The 16,542-nt window shown below is 35.2% G+C and overlaps 1 protein-coding gene across 1 annotated transcript in view; it reads left to right on the forward strand.

The window, feature by feature from the left end:
- Positions 1–1,142: 1,142 nt before the first annotated feature.
- RASSF9 (Ras association domain family member 9) overlaps positions 1,143–16,542 on the forward strand; it is a 28,566-nt gene continuing 13,166 nt past the window's right edge. The window contains exon 1 of the mRNA XM_006169611.3: positions 1,143–1,425. Within this exon, the coding sequence (XP_006169673.1) occupies positions 1,379–1,425 (47 nt within the window). The 5' untranslated portion in view covers positions 1,143–1,378. The remainder of the gene's footprint in view (positions 1,426–16,542) is intronic.

The raw sequence follows: 16,542 nt of genomic DNA on the forward strand, positions 1-16,542 counted from the left end.
CAGAGAAAGCGTGAGCCATTCATGTTCTTTGCCAAGGCCAAACCCACCAGCTTCCCCTCCTTCTCATATGGGCTAGTGTGGAATCGGAGGACTAGAAGCTTGGCAGGGTGGAGGGTGAGGATGGGTTGGTGTTAGTGGGGTGAAATCCTAGAAAAGTTCTGGGAAAAGTCTCCAGATCCTTGCCCCTACACAGAGCTTTCCCATGGCATCGCAGGTCTGGAGCACTGTGCCAGAGTGCACACATCCGGGTCCACTAGCCCAGCTCTGTCCTTCTGGGGTCGTAGGTTCAAGCTCTCCTGGAACCAGGGCAGCCACCAACCTCTCAACCTCTACTACACACTTTGAGTTCCATGAAATCCTCTAGGTGTGTCCTCTCTTGCTTTACTATTTGAAGGGCCGAGAGCAGACAGATCAGACAGATCACTTTTCCTCCAGATCACGTTTCCTCTGAAACTCCCAGGACCCTACAGGCCCAGGAAATGCCAAAGCTGCTTGGGAGTCCAGCACAAAACCCCAGCGGGTTGCAGCTACACAAGAATGCTGTGATCAGTCAGCCCTGGAGTCTTTTGGGCCTTCAGGTCCTACAATTTTTGGAAAAGGAACTGAAAAGTGTGGATGAGGGGAGTTGGGGGAAGCACTTATTATTTTGATGTAAGAATTTTAAATACCCAAGTGTTCCCCGAATCTGCCCTGATTCAGATTCCAGCTTCGCTCTTCCTTCAACTATTTTCAAGCACCGACAACTAGGGCAGGGGATTTTTGTATCACATAGGAAGAAGGCAAAGACTTCTTGGCCCTCTCCTGCTTACCATGATCAGATTACTTTTCACAGACTCCAGCTGGCTGGGAGGTGGGGGTGAGGAGTGGTATTTACTTTTAATCCTTTTATGTGTGTTCAGTTCACCTCCTGTGGTTGAGTGTTGAAAGTGGGGGAAGGGGGTTTCCAAATCAAGTGAAATTTCCATTCCCTGGGTATTACCATGCCTGTGGGGTTGGCAGTTCTGAAAGTTTAGCTGGTCTGCAAATAACTACAGAACACAATAGAGTCCCCCTCCCTTCCTCTCACTCTCTCTGTCTCTCTGTCTCGCTCTCTTTTTTTTTTTTTTTTTTCTTTTTCCTGCTTCCAAACGCCTTCTTAGAGGCTGGAGCTGGGCAGGTCTCCAAAGGGGAACCAGCCACAACAATCCCGCAGTTCAAAGTTAGGCAGTAGTTGCACAACTTCCAGCAACTCTCTCAGCCGGCTACTAATGAGCTGAAAGCCAGAACATCTGAGGAGGTGAAGAGGAAGCTTCCACCCTCCTCCCTACACCCAGAAATCCAGATACTCTGACCCTTACCCCCAGATCACTGAGACACGCTCCCTGTTGCTGTGCAGACCATGGCTCCCTTTGGAAGAAACTTACTGAAAACTCGGCATAAAAATAGGTAAGGTCGAGTGTGTGTACTTGGGTTACTACGTGTGAAAGTATGTGTTTTGCTGCGCTTGGATTATGATGGAGATTGCTTTCGGGGAACAAAGGACCTAGGAACTTAGGATCAGTCTGAACACTTCGATAGTAAGAATATTGTTCCAGTATTGATGAAGCCAGTATCGGGAAATGGCAAGAATTCCAGCTGATAAGGAATATCTTTTTTTTGACTTCTTTCTCCCCTTTGATCAGTCCTGGTTCCACAACTAGCCTAATGAACCAATTCTTTTTTAGTGCCTGTACATTTGAAGGTGATAGGATGCCAAAATTCATTTTGTTTCAAACAGAACTGTAGGATATTAAAGAAAGGGTTAACATTTTGATGAAGATTTAACTACAATTTATAGTCACTAATTAGATTGAAAAACACAGCTGCTGATACAATCCGGAAACAGTGCGATGGCTCCCCTGAGCATAGGGCATTTCTGAAGCCTGGAAAGTTCCCAGAGTGAAAATACTCTGTAGAGAAAGTTTGTGTGAACAGATTCTAACAACAAATCTTTGAGAATTTTAGGTGGTTTTTAGGATCTATAGGGAGTTTCACACGGTTATCTTCTTTCATCCTTATTATTACTATTTGACTTTGATTTAACTTGTTAGTTTAAGTTTGCACTGCTCATTGTATAAATAGCTGTACTTAAAGCACACACAAATGTGCACAGATATTTTGTGCCAGTGTGTGTTTTTCAGTCTTATTAATATTTTATGTGCACCTTAAAAATTACATTTTTTTGCCAAATGATGAAGATAATTTTGGACATGGGCTTTTAAAAATATATTTCTTTCAGCATGGGGCTTTTCCACCACCCTTGACTCAGTCATGCCTGTTTGTACTTGTAATTTGCTTAGTGTAAATTTGAAAGGATACAATTACATGGTAGGAAATGATATAATTATTTTAAACTGCCTGCATGACAATATAGAGTGATAGAACTTTCAAGTAAATCCCCATACTTTATTTCGTGCACAGATGTCTGCCTGAAAAATTCTATTTTAGTTTGTCTCAGGTATTTTTATGATTTAGTTAACTAAAATTCCTTAAGCACCTGAAACAGTAATAAAACTGTGAAACTTTCTAAAGCGGTTTTATTTGCTAAGAATTTGATACTATGTAACAAATATGGCTTTTATAATTAGTGAAAATGTATGTTAAAGTAGCTTTGAGTGTTCTTAAAAATATGTTAATGCTGATTGCCAAAATCAGTTTTATATTTTAATAGTGGGGATGGAATAAAAACATATTCCAGTAGCATCCCCCCCAAAAGAGTTCTGTTTGTAAAATGACTTTCTGAAGCATTATTTTTGTAGCATTATTTTGGCATTTGTTGAATGTCACCAAAATGTATAAAAAATAACTTTGGAAAAGTTCATAGTTTTATACAACAAGTGGTGTTTCTGGCATACTACCCACGTAGTTGTTTTTTATTTGGGGGCGGGGGATTCAAGAATCCTGTCACTGGCATGCCATGTAGCAATGCAATAAAGTTTTCCGTGCACCCCTGTAAATTTCCCTCAGGGAAGTGCATTCTCCACTTTCATTACATCAGTTTGGCCACTCTACCATCTACTCAACCCATAACGTTTGCTTTCATTCAAGGAGGTGAGTATAAAACCTCTTTTTATAATATTACATTTTCTATACGAGATTACAAAAAAGTGGAAAGAAAGTTTTTTTTAATTAGGCAGTTTAGTAATTTTGGAAGATTTTTAAGAAAATGAATGTTGCCTGAAGGTGATATCTTATCAACCCAATTGTTTTGGCAAAGGTGGGAACTATGAGGATGTGTTTAAATTACTATAATAATTAAAGATTTGTATTTTTTGATCCGTTAAAGAATGTGAAACACAGCAATGGTTGAGGGCATAAAAATACAGGTATTTTCAATTAATTAAATTCCTTAAGTGAATAAATCATATGGTCTACTTAAATGAAATTAATATTTTTATATTTAGTATGTAATATATAAGATAATTTTGTTTTATTTTATTTTTTCACCTTCTCAGAAGTGAATATATATAGGTAACAAATTAATTACATGAGTATGTTTATCCATTTTGTTTACCATGATTTGAGTGATTTAACATACAGAAACCAAATAACTTTCCTTAAATGATGAGTGATTTATTTTTTCAGAGATAATGCGATTGATGATAATATAGTTACCACATAAAAGCCAATGCATTCCCCACCTCAGTCAATCTATTGTCTATCTATCTTTTCTTGTAGAACGTAAAGGTAGAATTTGAATAATAAATTTGTATGCCCAGTGATATATGAAGTAAATAAAGAGAACAACTTCCGCATAATTGAGCTTTTATCAGTAGGAAAAAATACTAATTGCTAGAAGGAATATTAATTTGAAATCACAAAATTTCAAGAAAATTTTTTCACTGAATTTTTTTGCATCTTAATCTCTGCCTGTCTTTTCCTCTTGTTCACTCTTGGAATGATACATAATTACCCAAGATTAAATTTCATGAAATAGTACTGTAATTGTTCTCACAATAAATGAATACTTGAGATTTCTAGAGACAAACAGGATGCAAATGATACTTCAGACTATGAGAAGTAAACTCCTTTAGAAAAAAGTGTGGGTCTAGCAGATGGCACACAGTTATGTCTCTGGACTCCCACATGGTCAGCCATGGTTTGAGTCCCGGATCTGCTGACTTCAAAATTACTCTGGGAATGTGTACACATATCCTAAGATCCCAGGAGGGGAAAGGAGGGGAAGGGATTGCCCTGTGGCTATCCCCTTGGGGAGTGAGTTCTCACTTTCCTTCTCACTGTCTCTCTCCCTGGTAAGCATACACACAGCCAAAGGGAAAAAAAGAAGAAAGAAAGAAAGAAAGAAAGAAAGAAAGAAAGAAAGAAAGAAAGAAAGAAAGAAAGAAAGAGAAAAGAAAACACAAAGTAAAAAGCTTAAAGGTGGACCCATGTATCTCTAGCCACTAGTAGGTTATCAGGCCCAGGACAGTCCATGCATATTGTGGTCCTGTAATAGTTATTTATTTAAGTTTGTAAACTGAAATTATCCCAAACTTGCAATATAGAAACTATTTTATTCTCCATTCATCATGTGATACCAACTGATGCTATATAAAAGTGATTATCTTATAAAGACCTGATTGACATTAATGTAATCCAAAATTAAAGAAGACAGACCATTATGTGGATTTGGACATCAGTTAAATCCCACCCAACCAGATACTTTGTTTCTAAACTTTAAAAGTATTTACTTTTAAAATTTAAGAAATTTTCTTCAGGAAATTTAAAAATAATACATAGTCACAAAGTATTTGGGAATAAACTTTTTAGGCTCTTTATTTCAGTTTCATATAAATAAAAGGAATGAAGTCAAATTAAAATATTTTATATTTATAATCAGGGTCCATCATTTTTAATGTTCTTATTATAGTAATGTTTAATTGGAAGGCTACAGTTTTTAGAGACTCTTTTCATCATAGGTCCAAAAAAATAGAATGTTCTGTGACTGAATCCCAAAGGTTGATGGATATTTTTTAACCAGATTTTTGTTCAACATGAAGAATAAAAATATTAGAGCCTAGATATGTTTTCAACAAACTGAAAGCATTTCTAAAAGTCACAATGAAACCATTGTTTCTCGTATAGAAGTCGAAGAGGTATTTAATGAAGTACCAATCCATTTGATATTCATTATGGACATTTAATAATTGGTTCAGATGATTAACCTCTATAGGTATTCAGTTTCCATTTGTGAATGTGATTGTCTCTATATAAGATTATGCTTTTGAGGTAACAGGTCTTTTAAAAGTGAATATGTCTGAACAGCAATCTGGAAATATTTCTATAACTTTAGAAACTTTCTAAGTTATAGAAGGCACTGTAAGGCAGTTTGGAGTCCTTGGTTGTGAGATATGATTCCATGGTGTTTTAGTTAATAAAATTTGGGGACTGAGAAGTCGCTGGAACTTTCATTAAACCTTGTCAGAAGAGAAAATTTCTGTAATGTAACATTGTCCCATGCATTTGTCAGAAATTCAAAATTAGAATAGTTCATGTTAGGTGATTTATGATGTAAAAGGAAATTGATGAGTATGAGAAAGATCTACTCCAGTTAAAAAGGCCTTTGTGATTATTAAGCACTGTTTAGATTTCCCTTGGCTATTCCAAAACATGTGGCTATATGTCCATCTATCACAGACTACAGCAGATACCCTCATAATATCAACCTAAGATTTAATGGCTCTAAAAGTGTACTTATGATAAATAAATTAGCAGTAACTTTATTATAACTGATTCATATAATTTTGCTTTTGAATCAATTAGAACACATTTGGCATATATATATATATACTTAATTGCTGTTGTAAGTAAATCATGCAGTGAGTGCTTCATCAGAAGGAAAAGTTAAGCTTTGCAGTTGGTAATAGGAAGCATGTTTCTCACTGTAATTAGAGATATGGTAATTTATAAATTCTGCAAAACAGGAAATTGTCATGTAGTAGTCTGTATACCTTCTAATAAAGATTTGACATAGTCCCAAAATCGGATTGAGAAATGCCAGATATCTGAGTATGTAAATCTTTATAGTTCTCAAGAGTTCCTGAAAGAACTTTTCCTTGATGATACTTGGTAGCTTAAGTAATTATTAGTTGGCAGCAAGCAGTCCATTAGGAACAATGACTGGAATGTTTTATCTTGGGAAAAATTAACCTGAGATCAGTGGCAGGAGTGAAATTGAGCTCCGGGTTAAAACCTGAATTGTTATTCACAAACACCTAAACCAAACTCTACCACGTAAGATGTGTTAATAACAAAACCAATGCATGACACATGTCAAGGTGAGAAGTTCTTAAACAGATTTTTTTGAAAAACATTTAAAAATATTTGAAGTTGTTTAACAATTTTATTTAGCTAGTATCTTTATGAGCTAGACTACATAACTTAAGAAACATTTGATGTTATTTGATTGGTATGTAGGATCATGGGAACTAAGGATAGCTCAAAATAATTCAAAAGTGTGACTGTTTCTTGAGTTTAGTTCTGAAAATGAAAGAAAGTTAAGTAAGGGTAGGCATTTCCATCTTCCAGGTATATCTAGACACCAGTTCTTGACAAGGAATCGCTTTGTCTCAAACATATGGGCTTTTGGTGAGGCCTCCTGATATCTGCCTAACGTGCATGCCACAGGGAAAAGTTCCGTGCCCTTCTGTGTTCTTATGTTCTTTAATGTATATATACTTAGGGAGTTGTTTTTTTTTTTTTTTTTTTTTTTTTTTAAGACAGCTAAACACAGTACAGACAAAATGATTTCTTAAAAGCTGCCTTTAATAAATATATACTTAGGGAGTTTTTTTTTTTTTTTTAAGACAGCTAAACACAGTACAGACAAAATGATTTCTTAAAAGCTGATTATTTACTATTTTTGTTAATAGACTGGGATTCCATTCCTTTGGAACTGGCTGTAATATTACAACTTCTAGAGAAGGTTTGTGTATTTGTTAGATATAATTGAAAGCAATGGCTAATATAATTAACTACCCAAATATAAAGTAATTATGTGAATGGAATAGAATCTTGAGAATCTGTTTAACATTGGCAGTGTTAAGCAATATATTTCAAGAATAAGAATGATCAATGGCTATTAAATATGCTGACAAACAAGGAAATTTATCCTTAATGTTTTATATCTGCAGAATGATAAGCCTCTGTTTTTATAAATAAAACGAGTTAAGATTTCTATAGGAAATCCCTATTGAGGATAGCCCCAATGAGTACAGAGCCCTTAGCTATCATCTTCCTTTGTAGACAGTCAGTTTATAGTTGCTCAATAAATACTCGGTGAGTATATAAAGGAATTCACTATTTACTTTCAAAATACATCTGGTTTCCATTCAGTACCCGGATGAGAGTAGTAGATCAATACATTTTTCTTGGATGGATGCATGGGTAACTCATAGAAGGAATTCATAAATGCAATGTTGACTGGCTCTTAACATCCTTGCTCTTAAATCCCCCTAGTCTTCAAGTGAAAGACAATTTTGACAACTAAATGCTATAAGAAACATTACTGGTCTCACCTTTAAACACTGGTAGAAAAACATGTCGAGGAGCAGGGTTGGTCCTCCTTCTCTGGAGATGCTCTTGTCTCCTCTTATGCCCCTTGAATGCAGCCATGTAAGCATATGAGTGACATTTGAAAGATGAGAGTGGATGGCTACTATAGACTCCAGTGCTGAGTGTGCAATATTTCCTCCCCTCTTGACATAGGAGGGAGATATTTGTTTTCTCACATGAAATGACAATTTCATGCTTTTTTGTGGGTCAGATTATGAGCTTATAAGACAAAGGGAAAGTACTATAAATATGCAGACAAATATTTTGGCTAAGAATTCCAGTTTTCCAGTCATATAGATTTTAGGACATCGTCCAGCTATGTCATTACTAGTTGTATATCCTGGGGCAAATATTTAATCTTTCTAGTACAACAATAGAATAATAACAACATGCAAGGGCAAATCAAATTCTATCATATGGGGGTGGATGCTCTTTAAGCAAACAAATACACAGTAGGAGTAATAAGAAAAGTACTAAGATCATTCTGGGTGCTTTGAAGGTGACTGTACAAATGAAAAGATCTGCTACTTTAAGCTTCATTAACTTCAGGGTAAATGAACTTCTACTAATGTTTCTTATAACACTATGTGCAAGGCACTATTCTAAGTGACTTACATGTATCAACTTATTTAAAACAGAAACTGCTGCTATGAAGAAGGTATGATTATTTTCTCTGTTTTACATATAAAGCAACTAAGACACAACGCAATGCAGTGATTAGTAAGTGACAGTGATAAAATTCAAATTCATGCTCTTAACCATTACTATGTATCTTCTACTTAGGATTTAGTCTTCTTATCTGTTAAACGGAATTATTCCTATACCATCAATTGTTTGAATTAAATCTCATTGCATGTCGAAGATGTAGCACTGTCCTAGGACATAATTAAACTCAATAAATATTTACTAATGTTAATGCCAGTTAAATTCATAATGCATTCTAAATACATTTATATGTTCAATATTTACACATGGTGTGATCTTGTGAGCTGTAATATCACAAGTTTGACTCATTGCAGTATCTGCATTACCACTGGTCTCTTTCTCCATTCAGATATATAAAAATAGACTATAAATTACTGAATTTAAATGGAAAAGGGTCTATGAATGTTACACAGAACTATCTTTTGATCTTGATTTTATTTACCTAAAACATGATGCATTGCCAAATTACCTCCACCAAGAAAGGCAACATAATGGTGAAAGTCACATCTTTATTTCCACTTATAAAAAGATATAAACAATTCATAAATGATAATACCTAATAATCATTGAGTAGCTACTATTTACTAAGTACAGGTCTAAGATTAGAAACACATGAATATAAATGTTGGGAGTAGTTATCTTTTTATTTTATTTCCTTTGGACTGGCAAACTGTATTTGGTACTGTACCAGACATGCAAAGACACAACTTCATTCCTAAGAGATTAAACTCCTAATTGAGAAAATAACACTACCGTTAAATAGCTCATGCTCATGCATTAAAAAGAAAAAATAAATCATCCTTCCATGGGAAACTGTCTTTGACAGGTCAGAAAAAAATCACAATCTTTATAACATAATTAAGAAAATTGAGAGGATAATCTCTTCAAATTGAGAAAGGTTGTTTCGCTGTACAGTAAGTGCTCAATGAATGTTGTTGGTTGACTCTAAGCAGAAGAATAAATAGAGATAAAGAAAAATAAAAGGAGCATCATCATAATTAGGTCGTATTTATTAAACTCCCACAGGTGGCAGGCTTGGACAAGAGAAAGGAACACAATAAGATGTACAAAAAGATGTAGGTGGGGGCTGAATCACACTAAGCTAAGACTGACTCAGATAGGATAATCAAAAGAGAAGAATCCAGAGGCAAGCAACAATCTGGTCAAGTTGGCAAGAATCCATAATCTTGCTTGGGTTGGTAGAAAACAATATTTACAATCAAGTTATAATAAAAGTGCTTAGAATTTTTTAATGCTTTTTATGTTTAATTTGCATTTAATCACTGTACAATTTTATAGTGAACAAGATAGTTTTTCCCCCCAAGGAAGAATATAGTGCATATTATTCAAGTCAAAGACATTATCATATACATTATCAGCAGATAACTTTTCATTTTTGTGTCTGTTACATGTGTTGTTTGATTTTTCCTTGAAGCCCTCTCTACTACTCTCTGTAACTCCCAGTACTGTCTCTAGTATGTACAGTTGCCCTCCCTGCTATTATACCTTCCAATCTTTCGGTTTCTGCTATAAAGCACAGACATTTGGTATATATTGACTGGGACATACAATGCTTCTCTTTCATGGTCTGACTTGCTTTGCTTAACATTAAATTTTCCATACTCATATACTTTGTATCAAATGTCAAGGTCTCATTTTTTAAAAATATTTTTTATGGTTGAGTAATATTCCATAGAGTACATGTGCCACCTTTTTTCAGTCCACTCATGGAACATTTGGGTTGATTCAATGTCTTAACAATTGTAACTAATGCTGCAATAAACATGGATATGTGAATGTTTTTCCAGCTGAGGGATTTCCTATTCTCTGGGTAGATACCTAAGAGTAGAGAATTACTTAATCGTATGGTATTTCTATGTGTTGGCTTCTGAGGAACCTCTGTATTATTCTCCACAGTCATTGTACTAATTTATATTCCCATGAACAGTGCAGGAGGGCTCCCTTTTCAAATAGGAAGAGAAGGGATGAAATGATCTCTGTTTGCAGATGATATGATTATATACATAGAAAATCCAAAAGAATCCACAAAAGAACTACTGGAAGTTTAGACAAATTTTAAGGACGTGTTTATATAATTGTCACACTTAAAACAACTATAGTTGGTTGCTGTTAATTTCAATAATTATATTAAATTGGTTAGTTTATTAGATCATGGAGCTGAGTTATTCTACTTTTTTATGAATCTTTGTAATTTGAATTCCGTTAATGCAGACAGTAATTCAACTTCAGCATATTTTTATGCCCACTAATAATTGTGTATAATTAATAGAAGTATCTCATGCCTACTGATAAACCTCATGGTGTATGTTTGTTGTCTTCAACCAATGACTGTGATATTTTATCATCACTACAAATATCCTTATTTACTTTAATGTTCCTTATTTACTCTAACATCTTTCAATCCCACTGGAATTCCCCATAGTTATAGTTAATGAAGGGAACTTAACACCCAGAGGAGAAGACTAGTGCTGGGACACTAGTTTTCCACACTAGAGTCCGAGGATACCTATTTTTAACTCTTCACATTGACCTGGAAGATATGAGAGAGTCTATTGAAAAAACCATGTATATTTCCATGGTGTAGACATGTAATCACTGCATTCTCATATGAAGAAAAGGGTTGTACACAATTAGGAAGGCACTTCAGAGGTTATCATAGACCTTTGAGGTTCCATCTCTATTAATGACATAGGAAGCTAAGCACATTCTAGGTGTAGACCACAAGTTTTTTCTTCATTCCTTGACTGTCCTACTGTAGTAGTGAGAGTCTAGGAATTTCTTTCTAGAACTATTAATAGTAATCATGAGATTTAGATTAAGGTTTTTTTCTTTTGAAAATGTAATCATTTTTAGTGGTTCCACCTTTAATTAAGAGAAGAATGGTGGACTGTGCAATATAATGACTTAGTCTACATACACCATAGCACAGAATATGTATGTAAAGCTTTTATTAACTATCCTACTCTATCAGATTTGTAATCTATGTGTGTGTGTGTGTTTCCTGTGTTGTGATTTAAAATAATGGTTGACTGATGATTAAAAAAAAACTAGAAGCATTAAACAAACCCTATACTTCATGTTATATTGTGAAAGATAATGATAAATAAGGTATGGATCAGGCTAGCCAGTGTCATGGGGTTAAGCCAGATGGATCTCATGTGTCCAGTAGTGTTATTTGAGTCCCAGACCCAGCAGTTTGAGAAAATGCTGGGTGTGTGTGCCCAAAATCCTGAAAGGAGAAATGAAGGAGAAGGGATTGCAGAATGATCACCCCTAACCACTTGGCTTTCTCTCTCTCTCTCTCTCTCCTCTTTCTCTCTGTATCTCTCTAGTGCGTGCATGTATCATCTAGTAAATTAAAGTAATAAGGTAATGAGGAAGACAGTCAAACTTTCTATTCTTACTGAGCTTAGAATGCAGTGGCAGACAATACACAATAATATTAAATAAGAAATTTCAGATAGTAGTAACTGCAATATAAAAGAGAGATTGGAGTGCTATAATGGAGAATGAATAGTAGTCTGGGAAGAGAAAGTTTCTGATTTGAGAACTAAGTGAACAAAAAGGAATCAAGTATCAAGGCTGTGAAAGAAGGTAAATGGAGCTTAGAATTATTGAAGAAAACAAAAAGATCAGTGAATAAGGATTTTCATAGTAGGGAATATAGTTGAGGACCCAGATGGAGGTATGGTCATTTAGGAATTTATGTATCCTAAAGGATTTTTATTGTGCTTTAAATCCAAGTGAAATCTATTGAATGGTGTTAAGCAAGGGAATTACATGATCTTATTTATAATCATTACAAGGTCAACCTAGCCACTGTGTGGAAAGGTAATTGTAGTAGGGCAAAGAGTGGAAGCAGCAAATCCAGTTAAGTTATTGCAGTGTTCAAAATAATGATGACTCACGTGTTGATAGTAGAGGAGAAAAGTAGGTGACAAAATGGGTACACTTTGGAAGTAGAACTTAATGGAATGCGTAACAAGTGAGGGAAAATGAAAAATGAAGTTTTTAGTTTGGACAGCTGTGAATGGTGGTCCCAACAACAAGAAAGGAGACATTTGTAGACTAGCAGACTGAAATGACAATGTATTGGAAATTAATGATTCCACTTACGTCTTGTTATATTTCCGATGTATATTAAATATCAGGATGGATACTAATCCCTGAGGTCCAGGAAGAGAGAGTTAAGTAGAATAGTATTATAGATGACAGGGAGACAGTAGTACACTTCTCCAGGTTTCACAAAACAGCAATTGTACTGGAACATAAATGAAAGGCAATTTATAAATATAAAATATAAAAAGATGGGGATGACTAGGCAGTGACACAACATAATCAGGTAATCAACTAGACTCATGTGGGAATGATCCTGAATTCACATTCTGGGATCTCCCTGGGCAAACTGGATACACTCTGTTTTATAAAATGCACAAATTAGTATATAATGTCATATATTATATATTTACATGTGATATATGATATTACATATATGTAATATATACATATATACAATTATATTACATATAATATATGTTTACATAATATATAATTATATATAATATGAATTTTTAAAAGATGAGGAAAGAACATTGCAGATAAAAGAAACAGGAGGGAAAGAAAATACTAAGCATTACTATCTCGATGTAGTTTGTGAAAGGTCAAAGAAATCATTTTTTATTTTATTATTTTGTTTTGCTGTGGAAACCATAAAAGGGCTATGAGCAAGAAAATGACTTATTATGTACTATAAAGATTAAGCTGGAGGCCAAATCCCATAGCCTAGTGGTTAGGGGAGCTCAATCCCAAATGGCCAATCATGGTTTGAATCCTGACCCTGGTGGCTAGAAAAACATGCAGGTTGTGTGTATGTATGTGCACGCAACCAAAATCCAGAGGTTAGAGAAACAGAGGAGAAGGCATTGTAATGTGACCACACCCCACTAGGGGATATTTTCTATCTCTCTCTGACTCTCTGTCTCTGTCTAGCAAGTATTCATGCCCTCTGGCAAATAAAAAGTAAACCGGTTAATTGGGGATAAATATATAGAAAATATTGGAGAGAGTACAGAAAGAACATGAGTCAGTCAGTTAGAGGAGAATTAAAGAGATGTCTTACATAAAAAGAGAAGGGAGTTAAATATAAGAGTAACCATGGAGGTAGAATTTATAAAAATTAAAAATTCAATTGATTGTGGAAGTATTAGGATGGAAAAAAGAATCAGTACTAACTATACTTTTGATTCTGAATAACTGAAAATGCAGGTGCATCATCAAGAAGAATAGATAGAAATATCAAGGATAAATTTTGAGAGCAAAGAACATCTGGGTGAAGAGTGAAAAATTCAATGTGTTGTTTGAATGTTTCCAAATATTCCACCTCCATACACCTGGTGTTTGGACATACTGTACCCGAGATGGGCCTGTGAAAGCAGCCTTTCATCCAGCCTACTCTTGTGGCTCCTGACGCTCATGTGGGGCTGATTAATACAGAGCACCTGGAGAGGACTTTAAAGGCAAAACACACTGGATTCCCAGTCAGGGCCTTCAGGTTGACTAATCTTATGTTAAGCCCACTCAATACACTCAATGAAGCAGCCAACCTTTTAATGATCCTTTAATCATTACCTTTGGATAAAATTGCTTCCAAACATAGCCATTACTTCTACTAGATTGACAATTTCTTTTGTGTCAAGATCACATTATTTTTACCTTTTAATCTCCTAAAGAACAAACACTACACAGAATATTTGTACAGACACTGAAGTTCAAAAAATATTCTATTATTTAAATAAATAAAGTCTAGATATTTGGTGCAAAAAAATTACCTAGTTCAGGAGTTTGCAAACTTTTTGTGTAACAGGTCACAGAAGAAGTATCTTAAGTTCGTCCAGTCATAATGTCACTGTCTTCACTACTCACTCTGTCATTAGAGTGTGAAAACAGTCACAGGCAATGATGAAGTGGGCATGGGCGTTTCAATAAAACTTGATTTACAAAAGTAAGTAGTGGAAGAGTTACAACCACGAGGCCCTAGTTGTCAGGCTCCCTTTATAGATGACTGACTGAGAAATCCCATTCATATACCTCCCATAACTCTTTCTACTCACCTCCCTTTCCTAAAAGAAACATTTAATACCTACTATATTAGACAGTTAGGCTTCAAAGGTTATAAACTCCATACAGAACCTAATTGGGTGCCCATTTTCATCTGCGTTATGGGCGTGGAAGTGGAGTCCTTCAGAGAGGGCCAGGGAGTTTCCTAGTGGAAGCAACATTTGAAGCAAAGCAAGAGTTAGATGGAGAAAGGCGGAGAGTGGGACAGTTTTCTAGGACAAGGAAACAAGTGGAAGCTTTCTCCATCTAACTCTTGCATTTGAAGCAAAGCAAGAGTTAGATGGAGAAAGGCGGAGAGTGGGACAGTTTTCTAGGACAAGGAAACAGGTCTTGAAAAAGTCTCTAGTCAAAATAATATAATGGCAGATAAAATTCAATCCAGTCTAGATAGCAATAAGGTAGTACATGCGACAGAAGATTGTTCTTATATCACATCTGTCAGCAATTACTAAGAAGTTAGGGATGGTTAATTCAATATGAATATTAAATAATGCTTGGTTATGATTTGAAAAGTTCAAATCATGGACAGAATCTTAGGAGCAGTGGGGGGAGAGAAAGAGGGAGATTCACTTAAAATGAAGAACTTGGGAATTAATCTGAAGGTTTCAATCTAGGAAGTACATAACTAGATTTGGAATATGAAACAGAGGTAATCTGATAATATTATGAGGCACAAATGTAAAAGGGGCAAGATTTTATAATATAATATCTAACAGTTCACTACAGTACTATGCGGTACAACAGAGTTGCCTGAGTTACAGTAATGATGATACGGTGGCAGATCTTCAAGACTTTGAGGAGAGACAAGACAATAGAAAGGACCAGAAGAAAGCAGCAGATAAAGAGTTTAAGAAGGGATAAATTATGAAGTAAAATTATAAAGAAGGTAAATACAGTACAATCCAAAGCTTATCAAAGAGTTTAAAAGCTTGACTAGAAAAAATGGACATGCAATATTGTTTATATTGATGACTGGTGTTTTTCTCTTATCAATATTTTTTCTGAGTATCTCTCTTTTTTTCTTAACAAAAAGTATGATAGACTCTGGTATGGTCTTGTTTCTACAAATCATTATAGTAGTTCTCTCTTACCCACAGTATTGCTTTCCACAGTTTTAGTCACCTAAATTCAACCATGGTCTGGAAATATTAAATTTTTGGAATGGTAAGATTCCAAAAATAAATAATTCATAAACTTTACATTGCTCACTTTTCTGAGCAGCATGATGAAATCTCAGGTCATCCTCCATCCCACATCATCCCTGCAATTGGTCACTTAGTTGCTGTCTCTGTTATCAGATGGGTTGCTGCAGTTTCCTAGTGCTGCTTGTGTTCAATTAACTGCTTTTCTACTTACTAATGGATGCTGGCAATTCAGATAATGCCAAAAAGAAGCCATAAAGTGTTTCTTTAGGGTCCAGCAGGTGGCATGGTGCTAGATTCCCACACTGTGAACAATGCTTTGAATCCTGTGCCTGGCAGCTTGAAAATCATGCCGGGAGTTTGTGCATACATGATTAATGTCCCAGTTGGAGAGTGGAGAAGAAATGGAGAAGAAGGGACCGTAGCGTGACTTCCCTGCTGGGGGGTGATTCTCACTTTCCCTCGCTCCTGCAAGTGTAAGTGCCTTATGGCAAAACGTTAAAAAATAAAAAGTGCTTCTTTGAGTGAAAGGTGAAAGTTGTCAACTTAATAAGGACAGAAAATAATTGTATTTTTAGCTTGTAATATCTATAGTGCAATAAGAAGTTTTGAGAGTGAGAAAATACATTAACATGAATTTCATGATAGGGTATTTTACAGTGTATTGTTATTGTTTTATTTATTATTATTATTGTTAATCTCTTACTGTGCTTAATTTATAAGTTAGACTTTATAATAGGTATGTATATATAGTAAAAAGCGTTGTAGACTCTGTATAGAGTTTGGTACTGTCTTTGAGTTCAGTCATCAACTAAAGGTATTGGAATATATCTTTGGTGGATAAGGGACAACTGCTGAGATTATTGCTCTCTTGCTGTTTTTTGTTTTGTTTTAGAGAGATTTTTTGTTACTGGGCACGTGTGAAACTCTAGAGAAACAAAGATCAACAGAGAGACAGAAAGCGAGAAATCACCCCCTCGGGATA

This window comes from Tupaia chinensis, unplaced genomic scaffold (genome assembly GCF_000334495.1).
Source record: "Tupaia chinensis unplaced genomic scaffold, TupChi_1.0 Scaffold147312_1, whole genome shotgun sequence".
Lineage (NCBI taxonomy): Eukaryota > Metazoa > Chordata > Mammalia > Scandentia > Tupaiidae > Tupaia > Tupaia belangeri.